The 12,242-nt window shown below is 40.9% G+C and overlaps 1 protein-coding gene and 1 long non-coding RNA gene across 13 annotated transcripts in view; one reads left to right on the top strand and one right to left on the bottom strand.

The window, feature by feature from the left end:
* Positions 1–12,242, bottom strand: part of acad8 (acyl-CoA dehydrogenase family, member 8) — a 165,961-nt gene that overhangs the window by 97,105 nt on the left and 56,614 nt on the right. For all 12 annotated transcript variants that reach the window (XM_069894346.1, XM_069894349.1, XM_069894351.1 and 9 more), the window contains 2 exons: positions 10,558–10,695; positions 26–161 (listed from right to left, as the gene is read on the bottom strand). In XM_069894346.1, coding sequence (XP_069750447.1) covers positions 26–161; positions 10,558–10,695 — 274 coding nt within the window. The remainder of the gene's footprint in view (positions 1–25; positions 162–10,557; positions 10,696–12,242) is intronic.
* LOC138740978 (uncharacterized) lies at positions 7,035–10,756 on the top strand. The gene is made up of 3 exons (XR_011343242.1): positions 7,035–7,191; positions 10,275–10,478; positions 10,580–10,756. It is a non-coding gene; the product is annotated as an uncharacterized lncRNA (long non-coding RNA).

Below are 12,242 nucleotides of genomic sequence, written 5' to 3'. Positions count from 1 at the left end.
GATCAGTATCCTCAAATGTTCTTACCAATATTAATTCTTCCTCCATTGAGTCCATTCATTGCAATGGAAAAACCATCACCTTCACGTCCAATCAAGTTACTAATGGGTACAGCACAGTCTTCAAATATCACAGCACGAGTCGGCTGGGAGTTCCATCCAACCTGACAAAATAAAAGCAAAGTAGGTGAGGTTTGCTCAACATCCAAATTTTAAATGATTTAAGTGATTCCCAACCTTGGGTGTGTCATCCAACTGACACCATCCCTTTTTAAAATATTTGTATCGAGTTTGATTAAAAACCTATACACATAATAATCTACTGAATGGCTTAAACCATAACATATACATAAGGTACATAAATTGTAAATCAAAAACAAATCCATACTGACACCATCTCACCTTTCAATTAAGGTGCCATAGATTACAGAGGTTATGAGGCTTTGGTAATACTGAAATAATGTAGGTGGAAATTTCAATACATTAAATATACACTCAGCACATGGGCTTCCAAGTCTGTGGGTCTGTTAAGTCCATGAGAAACTCTGGATATGCCCCTTCCTGGTGTACATGCTTCATGACATTATCCAGTATTGAACAGATGCAGGGTTGGCATTTTACCATGTTTTATATTCAAAAAGGTTGGAGAACTAAACGCCTTCCTCATTGTCCAGGATAAAAGAGTAGTCAATTAAAATTCATCAATCAATTGCTGGTTCAACTTCCTGGCTGACCCTTGGGATTGAGGATAAATTGCCTCCACTCCAGTTATAGGGAGTTCTGAGGTATGATGAAGCCATCATTCAAATTTATTGTTCTGGATGGTAAAGATAGCTTTGCCCGTGATGTACAGGGCTGTGTCCACGACCTCTTGCAGGGCTTTCCACTCAGGAGTATTAGTGTCCCCACACCAGGCCGTGATGCAGTTGATCAGCACACTTTCCACTACACAAAGAACATTATATTACAGTACAGGCTCTTCAACTCACAATGCAGTGCCAACCTATTCAACAAACTAAATCTTTAGTAATTTAAAGTGGCCACAGGAGGGGATTAAATACTTAGGCATTAATATTGATGCCAACTTGAACAATTTATACAAATTAAATTACACCCCCTTGCTGGAGAGAGTCGAGGAGGATTTAAATAGATGGATGTCCCTGCCCAAAACATTAGTGGGCAGGGTTAACTGCATCAAAATGAATGTGTTACCAAGATTCCAGAACCTTTTCCAGACATTGCCTTTGCCGTAACCCTGGGGTTTCTTCAAACAGCTGCTACACAAGGTCAGAATGTTTCTCTGGGATGGTAAGTTGGCAAGGATCTCTATGGAAAAAATAGTGTGTGACTACAGTCTAGGCAAATTGAGGATGCCAGACTTTAAAAAATATTATTGGGCAGCCCAGTCGAGATACATTGCCTCTCTCTTCCAGGGATAAGGTGTACTATCCTGGGCACAAATTGATCTGCACCTGGTGGGCGAGAGGATGGCAGAGGACTTTATTTATAAATGGGATGCTAAATTGCTGTCAGGAAAGAAGAGCAGCCCCACATTAAAACAAGTGATTAATATCAGGAACAAAATTAACCAATATTTGAACATCAAAGTGGGACTGTCCTCAAAAATACCCGACTCCTAATAAATTAATACCATTAACGGTAGGTAACAAGATCCTAGACGCCTGGCGTCATAATGGTATCAGGCGCATAGAGGACTGTTATGAGCAGGGGCAACTAATGTTGTCTGGGCAATTCAAAAATAAATATGATTTGTCAAATCAGACATTCCACTACTATCTTCAAATAAGATATTTTTTATGGGACGTATTGTGTCCAAGTATGGCCCTAGAGACCATGATTCAAAGGGGGAGTGGAAAGAACTTCATTTCTGCAATGTATTTCCTGCTCCAGTCAGATGGACCCAAACCGGCCTCCATAGATTGAGAGAAAGATGGGAGTTGGACTTGGGTATTGTAATTGATGAGGGCTGCTGGTCTGACTTATGCCAGGACAGCATGACCACAGTCATCAATGCAAGGTACAGGTTGGTGCAATATAATTTTCTACACCAGCTGTATCTAACGTGACAGAAAACAAACAGGTCAAAACCAGAACTCTTGGACCAATGCTTCAGATGCAGCGTGGCGAATGGGAAGTTCATACACGCAACCTGATCATGTACCAAGGTGAGGCCCTTTTGGGTAGATCTAGGCCAAGTCCTGGAGAAAATCATAGGTAAATAATTCCCCACAGGACCCAGAGTTGATCCTGCTGGGAAATATAATGGACATAAGGCTGTCCAAATTTCAAATCCAATTTGTGTTAATTACATTGGCAGTGGCCAGGAAGTGCCTTACAGCAACTTGGAAGTCTGACTCTAGTCTTAGTATCGAACAATGTGTGGAAATGCAGAGCTGCGTTTCCCTGGAGAAAATAACATAACCTGAGAAACAAATATGGTCTTGGAAAGTCAGGAATGTATATTTGCCCAGAGGCTGCCCATTGAGCTGCGACACTGCCTGCCCCGCATTTATTATTTATTTTCCAGGCTGGTAGAGACACAGGCTTGATGGGTGTGTGTATAAGAGAATGAATATATGTATATTTGAATGTGAACTCCCATTGTTGGCATGACACTGTATATGGCTGTACAAGCTTGTGTGAAAATATATGTAAAATATTTTTAAAAAACTAAATCTTTCCTACCTCACATCCATGTGCATGTTTTTTAAATGTCCCAATTGTACCAACCTCCACCATCAACCCTGGTAATGCATTCCATGCACCCACATTTCTCTGTGTAAAAAGGTTTACCCTGACGTCTCCCATAAACTTTCCTCCCTTCACCTTGTACAGATGTCCTCTGGTGTTTGCTCTGGGAAAAAGCTGCAGGCTGTCCACCATCTCTCTCTCTCTCTCTCTCTCTCTGCCTAATGTCCACTCTATGCCTCTCATAATTTTGTGAACATCTATAGAACTTTGTCAAGGTTTCAGATGACAAACCAAACCTCTGCAAAGTCCTGAGTAAGTAGAGGTGCTAACCTGCTTTCTTCAAAATGACATTAGTGTGTTGGGTCCAGGAAAGGTCCTCAGAGATAGTGACTCCCAGGAATTTAAATTTGCTCACCCTCTCCACCTCTGATCTCCCAATGATAACTGGATTGTACACCATTGGTTTTCCTTTCCTAAAGAAACAATCAGCTACTTTGATTTGGTGACATTGTGTGAGGTTGTTGTTCGTATACCATTCAACCAGGTTTTCAATCTCCCTCTTGTCTCACCTCTTTTTATACAGCCCACCACATCAGCAAATCTGGAAATGATGTTTTTGTACCAAGCCACACAGTCATAGGTGTAGAGCAGTAGTTTTAAAATTGTCCCCCCACCTTAACTCACATTCCACTTTAAGTAATCCCTATGCCGTAAATGCTCTATGATTAGAGAGGAATTATTTAAGGAGGGATGTGAGTGGGAAGGGAAGATTGAGAACCACTGCTCTAGACCCAATCGTCACTGAAATATTTTGCTTGAGAAAAATTGTCATTGGCCCATTTCATTTTGAATTGTGAAACCGTGCACATAACAAGTCAATTAGGGACAATTAAAACAGTGGTTTTCAAACATTTTCTTTCCATTCACATACCACCTTAAGCAATCCCTTACTTGTGTACTTGTGGCATAGGGATTACTTGCGGTGGAATGTGAGTGTTGGGGGCAGTTTAGAGTGAGTAGAGTAGGGGCTAAGAATGTAGTCCTATAGTGCTTCGGAACTGTTGGGGATTGTGGAGGAAATGTTCTTGTCAACCTGCACTGATTGTGATCTGGAGGTGAGGAAACCTAGAATCCTATTACACAGAGGTGTGTTGAGACCCAGGTCTTGGAGTTTACCATTCTTCAGCCTCCTAAGACCACCTTCTGGCTGCCTTGAGAGGTGGAGGCTCTCTTTTTAGGATCTGTCTATTTGCAGGAAGAACTTGCCAAAATGCATACTCGGTAAAGAATGATAGGACTTCCTTATCACAGTGTAGCAGTGATCAAGTGCAACACAGGAACAGGCTTTTCAGCTCGCATGTCTGCGCCGAACATGATGCCCAAATTAAACTAAAACTCTGCTGCTTCCACAAGATCCAGATCTCTCTATTCCTTGCATGTCTGGAAGCCTCTCAAATACGACTGTTGTTCCTGGTTCCACACTACTTTCCTGGCAGTCTGATCCAGACATCGCTAGCTGTGTAAAAACACATGCTCGCAACAGAGAACATTTTAAAACTGTGTTACTGCTTAGCCTGGACCAGTGTGTATCAGCAATCACAGGTTGGCACTGGTTACCAGCTACAAATTAATGAAATCCATCACACTGGTCAATGAAGATTTTGCTTCTGCAACACTTTTGTGTGTAATTTATCGATTTTGGACTGCTGATCATGAGAATCACCTTGAAAATTTCCTCTCACGTCCTGTTGTTTAGATATAACCTATCTTTGTGATTTTATGTCATACTTTAAGTATATTGCCCACAATGCAAGCTGTTTTGGTCAATCCAAGCATTCCTGGGTATGCACTCAGTGCAGGTGCTCTGCAAATGTTGTCTGAGGCCTGGACATGCTTCATCAGGATAGATACAGACAGACTATAAAAGCAGCTCACATATAAAGATGCTGTGCATGACATTAATTGTAGACTGAACACATGATGATGCACATGTTCTTCAGGTAATAGGATAGTGAGTGTACTTAATAGAATTTATGCCTTCAGGAAGATTCAATACAGCAGAATTGTCTCATCAATGTCACAACAGCTGAGATACATTCCGTTACATTGTGGCGAGTCTACGCTTAAGGCTCAAAGACAGAGCATAACTGACTTACTAATAAAGCCTATGGTTTCTACTTTGATTGTAAAATTGGCAAACAATACAAGCCCTGGGCTCCTCACATTTGTTGTGCAATGTATGCAATCAATCTAAGAGCTTGACACAGAGGTACAATTCAATAAAAAATAATTTAATGTTTCTCCAACTTACTACGTGATACTGCAAATCTGAAATTATCTTTATGTCCAGCTTGAAATTATCTATCATATCCCCACTTTTTTCCAGAAAGCAAGCCTTTTGAAAAAAATTATTGTCTAATGTCATCACTGTCTCAAAGGAAACTGAGGGGGACAATGAATTGCTTCTTTCAAATCTGTCAATTCCTTCTATGGATCAAGCCCACAGATCCTTCAAAGTTGCCACACAAGTTGATAGTGTAGTTAAGAAGGCACATCATATGCTGGCCTTCCTTCATTAGTCAAGAGCATGAGGGAATATTGCAGCTCGATAAAACTAGTTCAACTGCATTTGGAGCATTGTGTTCAGTTCTAGCTGCTTCATTGTAGAAGGATGTGGATGCTTGGAGAAAGTGCAGAGGAAATTAATCAAGATTTTGCCTCGATTGGAGAACATTTCATACGAAGCAAGGTTGACCAAACTGAGCGACAAAGGATGAGAGGTGACTTAACAGAGATAAATAAAATTATGAGACAGGGTGGAAAGCCAGCACCTTTTCCCTCCAAGGCAACAATAACAATACCAAAGGAATATTTGTTCAAGGTGAGTGGAGGAAAATTTTAGGGAGACATCAGAAGTAAGTTTTTTTTTTACAGACCTGATAGACAGGAGGAATGCACTGCTGAGGATGGTGGAGGAGGCTGGTATAATAGGGACTTTTTTAAGACTCAGATATAGCACATGGATTAAAGGAAAATATCCTAAATGGATATGGCTGTGAGGGAAGGGAGGGCTAGATTATGGTGCAGTCGATTTGTAGGTCAGCTCAACATTGTGGGTTGAATGGCCTGTTCTGTTCTGCTACTTCATTTGTCGAGAACATCTTCAATCTAGAGGTGTCTGATATATGCAATTCAAGTCATAAAAACATATAGAAAGTGGCTTAGCCAATGTCTTACAAGGTTGCACCACTATTGCTCTTATTGCATCCTCTAAACCTTCTTCATCACCTTATCTTCGATTGCTATCATCTTCGAGTATCCATGGACTAACACACCAGGGACTTTCTCAAAGTTTAAATTTATTGTCAGCATACAATGTCACATACAACCCTGAGGTTTTTTTTTCCCTGCAGGTCAGGCAGAATTTCTACTGTACTCAAAAAAAATGTGCATAAAAGAAAGAAACCTAAACAAAAGAGAAATATAACAAACTTACTGTGCAAATACAGAAAAATCAATATTTAGTAATGAATGAGTCTCTGCGTCTGTTGTTTAACAGTCTGATAGTGGAGGGGTAGCAACTGTTCTTGAATTTAGTAGTACAAGTTTTGTTGCACAGATACCTCTTTCCTGATTGATGGCAGCAACAAGAGCAGAGAATGTCCTGGTTGGTGTGCCTCCTTGATAAATTTCTGCTGCTCTCCAATGACAGTGTTCCATATATATTTTACTGATGGTGGGGAGGGTTCTGTCTGTGATGTACAGGGCTGCGTCCACTATCTTTTGCAGAGCTTTCTGGTCAGAAGTATTGGTCCCCCATACTAGGCTGTGATGAGGCCAGACAGCACACTTTTCACTAGATGTCTGTAGAAGTTTGCCAAGTTTTTCCATGTTCCCTGTGTCCAAGAAGAATTCCTGACACAGTTTATAGACCAGATGATTAGAGGAGAGGCCATACTGGATCTAGTACTGTGTAATGAACAGTATTGTGTAGTGACAGTCCTCTCGGTGGGAGAGCATTTCGGTGATAATGACAACTCCCTGATATAGTTTTTACACAGCCGTTGCATAATCGGAAATTTTTGAAAATTTCCCGCAATACATGCTGTGTTAAAAGTTCAGACGGGAACGAGTGACTCATTCCCATTCTGAAACTTTTCCAGCGGCAGCCCTAGATATTTTTGTGGACTGCCTGCAGTCTAAACTGAACTGTAGGCAGTCCACAACAAGTGCCTAATGAATAGGACAAAGTTAACATTGTGACACTGTACATCACATGCACAATTTACATCACGGTCAACAATGACCCATGTCCAGCCTCAAATTACCACGACTCCAGTATTTAGTGCAAACGTCCTTCCTGTTTGAATGGCCACTATCGAGGGCAGGTGTGAAAATTATCGATTGGAAATTATCACAACAGCTATTTAAAAACCATATGAGCTTCAGCATAGCTATGAACAAGGATAAAGAGATAAAATGGTAAAGGGTTTAATTGGGGAAGGGTTAACTATGATCAGATGAGGCAGGAACTAAGTAAAGTAAATTATGAACAGATGTTTTTGGGATGAAGCACAGAAGTAACATGGAGTATGCTTGGGGTCCGCTTGCATAGGGATCTGGATAGGTTTGTCCCACTGAAACAGGGAAAAGATGGTCAGAAAAGGGAACCATGGTTGAAAAAACTGGTGTGGCAGCTAATCAAGAGGAAGAAGGAAGCATACATTAGATTTAGGAAGTGATAAACAGGAAGGGCTCATGAGAATTATATGGTAACCAGAAAGGAACTTAAGAAAGGACTTAGGAGAGCTAGAAGGGGGCATAAGAAAGTCTTGGCAAGTCAGATTAAGGAGAACCCCAAGGCATTCTATGCATATGTGAACAGCAAAAGGACGATGAGAGTAAAGGAAGGGTCACTAAAGGATAAAGGAGGCAACATCTGCCTGGATGCAGAAGAGATTGGAGAGGTCCTAAAATGAATATTTTGCTTCAGTATTCACCAGAGAAATGAACCTTGGTCAAGATGAGGTCAGAATGAGGTCAAAAGTGTATGTGTTGGACCATGTTGAGATTAATAAAGAGGAAGTGCTGGATCTTCTTAAAAACATTAGGGTTGATAAATCCCCTGACCAGATGTGATATTCCCAGAAAGCTATGGGAAGGAGGGAAGAGATTGCTGGTGTTATGGCAATGATCTTTGCATTCTCCTTGCACACAGGGAAGGTGCCAGAATAGGGAGAATCCAGGGAGTCCTACATCAGTGGTCTCAGCTTTGATAGTCAGCATGGCTTTGTGAGGGAACGGTTGTGCCTCACGTGCCTATTTGAGTTTTTTGAGGAAGTAGATGTGGTGTATATGGATTTTAGTTAAGCATTTGACATGGGGTGTGGGATCCATGGAATCTTGGCTATATGGATTCAGAATTGGCATGCCTGTAGAAAACAGAGTTGGAGTGAACGGGTATCTTCCTGAATGTCAGTGACTAGTGGAGTACCGCAAGGATCTGTTCTGCATCTCCTGTTCTCTATGATTTTATAAGTGACCTGGATGAAAATGTAGAGGATGGGATCAGTAAGTTTGCAGATGATATGAAGGTTGCAGGTGTTATAGTGTTGAGGGCTGTCACAGGATACAGGCAGGATGCAGAGTTGGGCATAAAAGTGGCAGATGAAGTTCAATCCGAATAAGTGTGAGGTGATGCATTTAGGAAGGTCAAACCTGAAGGCTGAATATAGGGTTAATGGTAGAGGTGTGAAAGAACAGAGGGGTCCAAATCCACAGATCTCTCAAAGTCACTATGCAGGTTGTTAGGACAGTTAAGAAGGTCTATGGTACGCAGGGCTTCATTAATTGGAGGTTTGAGTTCAGGTATCATGAGGTAATGCTGAAGCTCTATAAATCTCTGGTGAGACCACACTTATTCAGTTCTGGTCACCTCATTATTAAAAGGATGTGGACGCTATGGAGTGGGCGCAAAGGAGATTTACCAGGGTGTTGCCTGGATTGGAAAATAAGTCGTATGAGGCAAGGTTAGCAGAGCTAGGGTCTTTTACTTTGGAATGAAGAGGCATAGATAAGGTGGACAGTTAGCACCTTTTTTTTCCCCCAGGGCAGTAGTACCAAACAGCAAAGACATCTGTACAATGTGAAGAGAAGAAAATTCAGGGGAGACATCAGGCATTAAGTTTTTTATTTATACAGGGGCAGTCAGTGGTGGAGGCTGGAACAATAAGGGCATTTAAGAAGCTTTTAGTCGGCACATTAATTAAAGAAAAATAGAGGGTGATGAGGTAAAGAGGGTTTCTTTTTTTTTGTAGGAGTATATGGGTCGACACACCATTGAGGGCCAAAAGGCCTGCACTGTGCTGTAGTGTTCTATGCTCATACGTAACATCCGCATACTCTTCTGTTCTTCAAGGAATATTGGGGATCCTTCTATTACCATCCAATGAAGATACTGCAGCTAAAACTGTCCTCCCATTCGCAATTAATCACCAGTCATCATCCATTGCATCAATTTCGTCCTCTGCCATCCCGCTGACACTTTTCTCTCAAACCTCTGCCACTTTCATGCTCTCCTCCCTACCTGATGGTCTCCTTCTCTCCATGGATGCTGCCCTCCAGCTTCTCCTTGTTTGCTCACCATTCCAACCACTGCAGTTCTTGTGTTTCTGTAGTTTAATCCACTGAGTTCTCTCCAGAATACCAACCTTGAAGAGCTTTCTTCCTCCCTCTCACACTGCTCGCTGATGCCCACATTCACCCAAATTCTCTTGATTTGTGCTCCAATTTCATGTGAACTCACCATTCCAGAATTCCACTGCTTCCATCTCTCCTTTACCTACTCCTGTTCTTACTTTTCTCTCAAATCTCCTCCATTCCCCTCCCTCCGTGATCTCCTGATCTGTATTCCCAACTCTCCCACTTCCACATGTCCAGTATCCTGGCACCTCCTGGACCCCTTCCCTTTTTATATTTTACATCTTCCCTCACACTTTAGTCTCAGAAAAGGGTCCCAACCTGAAATGATTCCCTCCAGAGATGCTGAAAACTTTCATTGACCAATTATCATCTTATCTGCAAACTTATTATTTACATTGCTAACATTTATATGTCCCTTATTAATGTACATAATAAACAGCATAGGTCCCAGTACTGTTCCTGGTGATATAATGGTAAATACAAACATTCAATAATGAAACAGTTCCAGCAGGGCAGTGCACAGAAGTACTGGAGAAGCTCAGCAGGTCTTGCAGCATTCAATGCAGGCGAAAGGCAGGCAATGTTTTGACCAGAGTCCTTATTCCAATGTGTCAAAAATATTCAGTGTTCCATCATCCCTCTGCCTTCCATTACCAAGCCTATTTTGGATCCAATTTATCAACTTGGATCCCATGAGTTCCAGCCTCTAACCTTTCAGACCTGTTTTAATGTATTTAGCTAGCTTTAATGTTGTACCTACAGTTCAATTGAATGAGGAAAATGCATCATTGCATAATTTTACCAATTGCTCCTGTCATTGCCTTTATGACAACTTATGACGACATTAACATTTATTAATTCAGTCCTCCCAAAATAGTTAACTCCGGTAATGAAACAGAAAGCACCTGTAATGTGATGGATCGAATTGATAGACACCTCCATGAACTATTCAGGACTATAGCCAGCAGCAGAATCCTACGATGAGTAGAGCAGTAAGCTATCAATGGACTTTGTAGAAACAGTATGATGTGGAAAACTTTTTCTGGAGTAACTTTCAACTGAAGCTTGTGAGTTAGAAGCACATATCTGTTTTTGCTACTGCATTGGTCTAAATGTAGAGCAATCCAGTTTAATGCAGGTTTTTACCTTTTTCTCTTTCTTGCCAAAGCTGAGTCCAGCTGCACCTTTCTCCACCAACAAGCAAGAAATGCCCTTTGGACCTCTGTCTCCAGTCCTGCACATCAACACATACAGGTCTGCATCCCCTGCTCCACTGATAAAAGCCTGAAAAATGGAAGATTTTTCTGAATCAGTTATCAGTCTGAGAAATACAATTCTTTCCATATGTTGTGGAGAAACTTTTTTTTGTGTTATTTGCACCTACGCTCCAGCTTTACATTTTTTTAAATCAAACAATTCATATACGATTAAGTGCACATTCCAGATTTTATTCAAGGTTATTTGTATATATTTTGGTTTGACCCTGTAGAAATCACCACTTTTTTTTTACATAGTTCCCCTATTTCATGGCATCATTGTTACAACCTAGACCAGTAACCACAGAAATTCACCAAGACAATGGAAACTTCAAACCAACTTAACTCTAAACGTCAATCTAACTCAAACCATTACAGTTTAGGCATAATTCTGAAGAGATGATTTTAAAGTTTAGTGTCAGAAAAATTTTGTGTTGAAACTCAAAGTCTTTACTCTGTTCAAAAGTTCTCAAACCCATACTGATGAGCTGAGCAGAGGTGTTTTGAAAGAGCTCTCCACAAAAAGTATTAAAAAGATGGTTTAAAAGCTCAAAACCAGAATTTTATCATCAAAAAAGGATAAAGCAACTGCTAAACAACTAAGAACAAAAACTGAAGTAGTAATAGCTCAGGCAGGAACATCGAAGTGGAAGCCTGATGAGAAGTGATTCAGCAAGGGCCTTAGGACTGGCTGAAGCCAGCAGAGCTGGGGATTTGGCCCAAGATAGAGTCTCCATCCTGAATATATTGGAAACTTTATGCAGTCGTTTCACAAGTATTGAAACAGTGATGAGAGTAAGATCACAGAAGGTTATGGAAATTGAAGAAGTTGTGGAACACTTCAGTGAACGAATGACTCATTCAGAGGTTGAGCTGGACAAAAGACAGGTTGAAGGCACTGGAAGAAAAAGCAAAAATATGGGATACAGAAAAGAAAGGGCTGATGGGCAAGGTCGACCATATGGAAAATTTTAGCAGACGTAACGACATAAGAATCATTGGACTGAGAGAAGGAATCGAGGGAAAAAACACGGTGAGTTCCTGTGAAACATGGATCCCACAAATGCTGGGACAAAAGAAGATAATGCAAAGTTGCAAATTGAGAGGGCCCACCGGACCCTCAGACCCAGAAGAACCAGCGAACAGTGACCACGACCAGTCCTGGTAAGACTTCAGAGAGATGTGATCTTGGGAGCAGTATATGAATATTCAAAAAATAATAATGGCGCATTAGTGGTGGACTATGCAAAAGTAATGTTTTTCCAGGACTTCAGCCCTGCTTTGGTCAAAGAAAGAAAGGAATTTGACGAGGTAAAGAGACAACTGCATTTTAAAAACTTGAAATACTCAATAATTTACCCAGCAATGCTGAAGGTGGATGTCTCAGAAGGCAATCGACGAATTTTCAAGAATAACGAAGTGGAAGAATTTTTAAGAAAGTTCTGAAAAGATTAAAAGTTGCCGGCTGAAAAGACCATTTTAAAGGGACTAAATGAAAGGCGTATCTTTTTATTTATACTGACCCATCTTGTTTTCACTGTTAAAAGAAAAAATACATTGTGGTTTATATGGAGA

The sequence above is a fragment of the Narcine bancroftii genome, chromosome 8, assembly GCF_036971445.1.
Source record: "Narcine bancroftii isolate sNarBan1 chromosome 8, sNarBan1.hap1, whole genome shotgun sequence".
Lineage (NCBI taxonomy): Eukaryota > Metazoa > Chordata > Chondrichthyes > Torpediniformes > Narcinidae > Narcine > Narcine bancroftii.
Note: the sequence above shows the minus strand (reverse complement) of the source record. Positions and strands in the feature narration are given on the sequence as shown.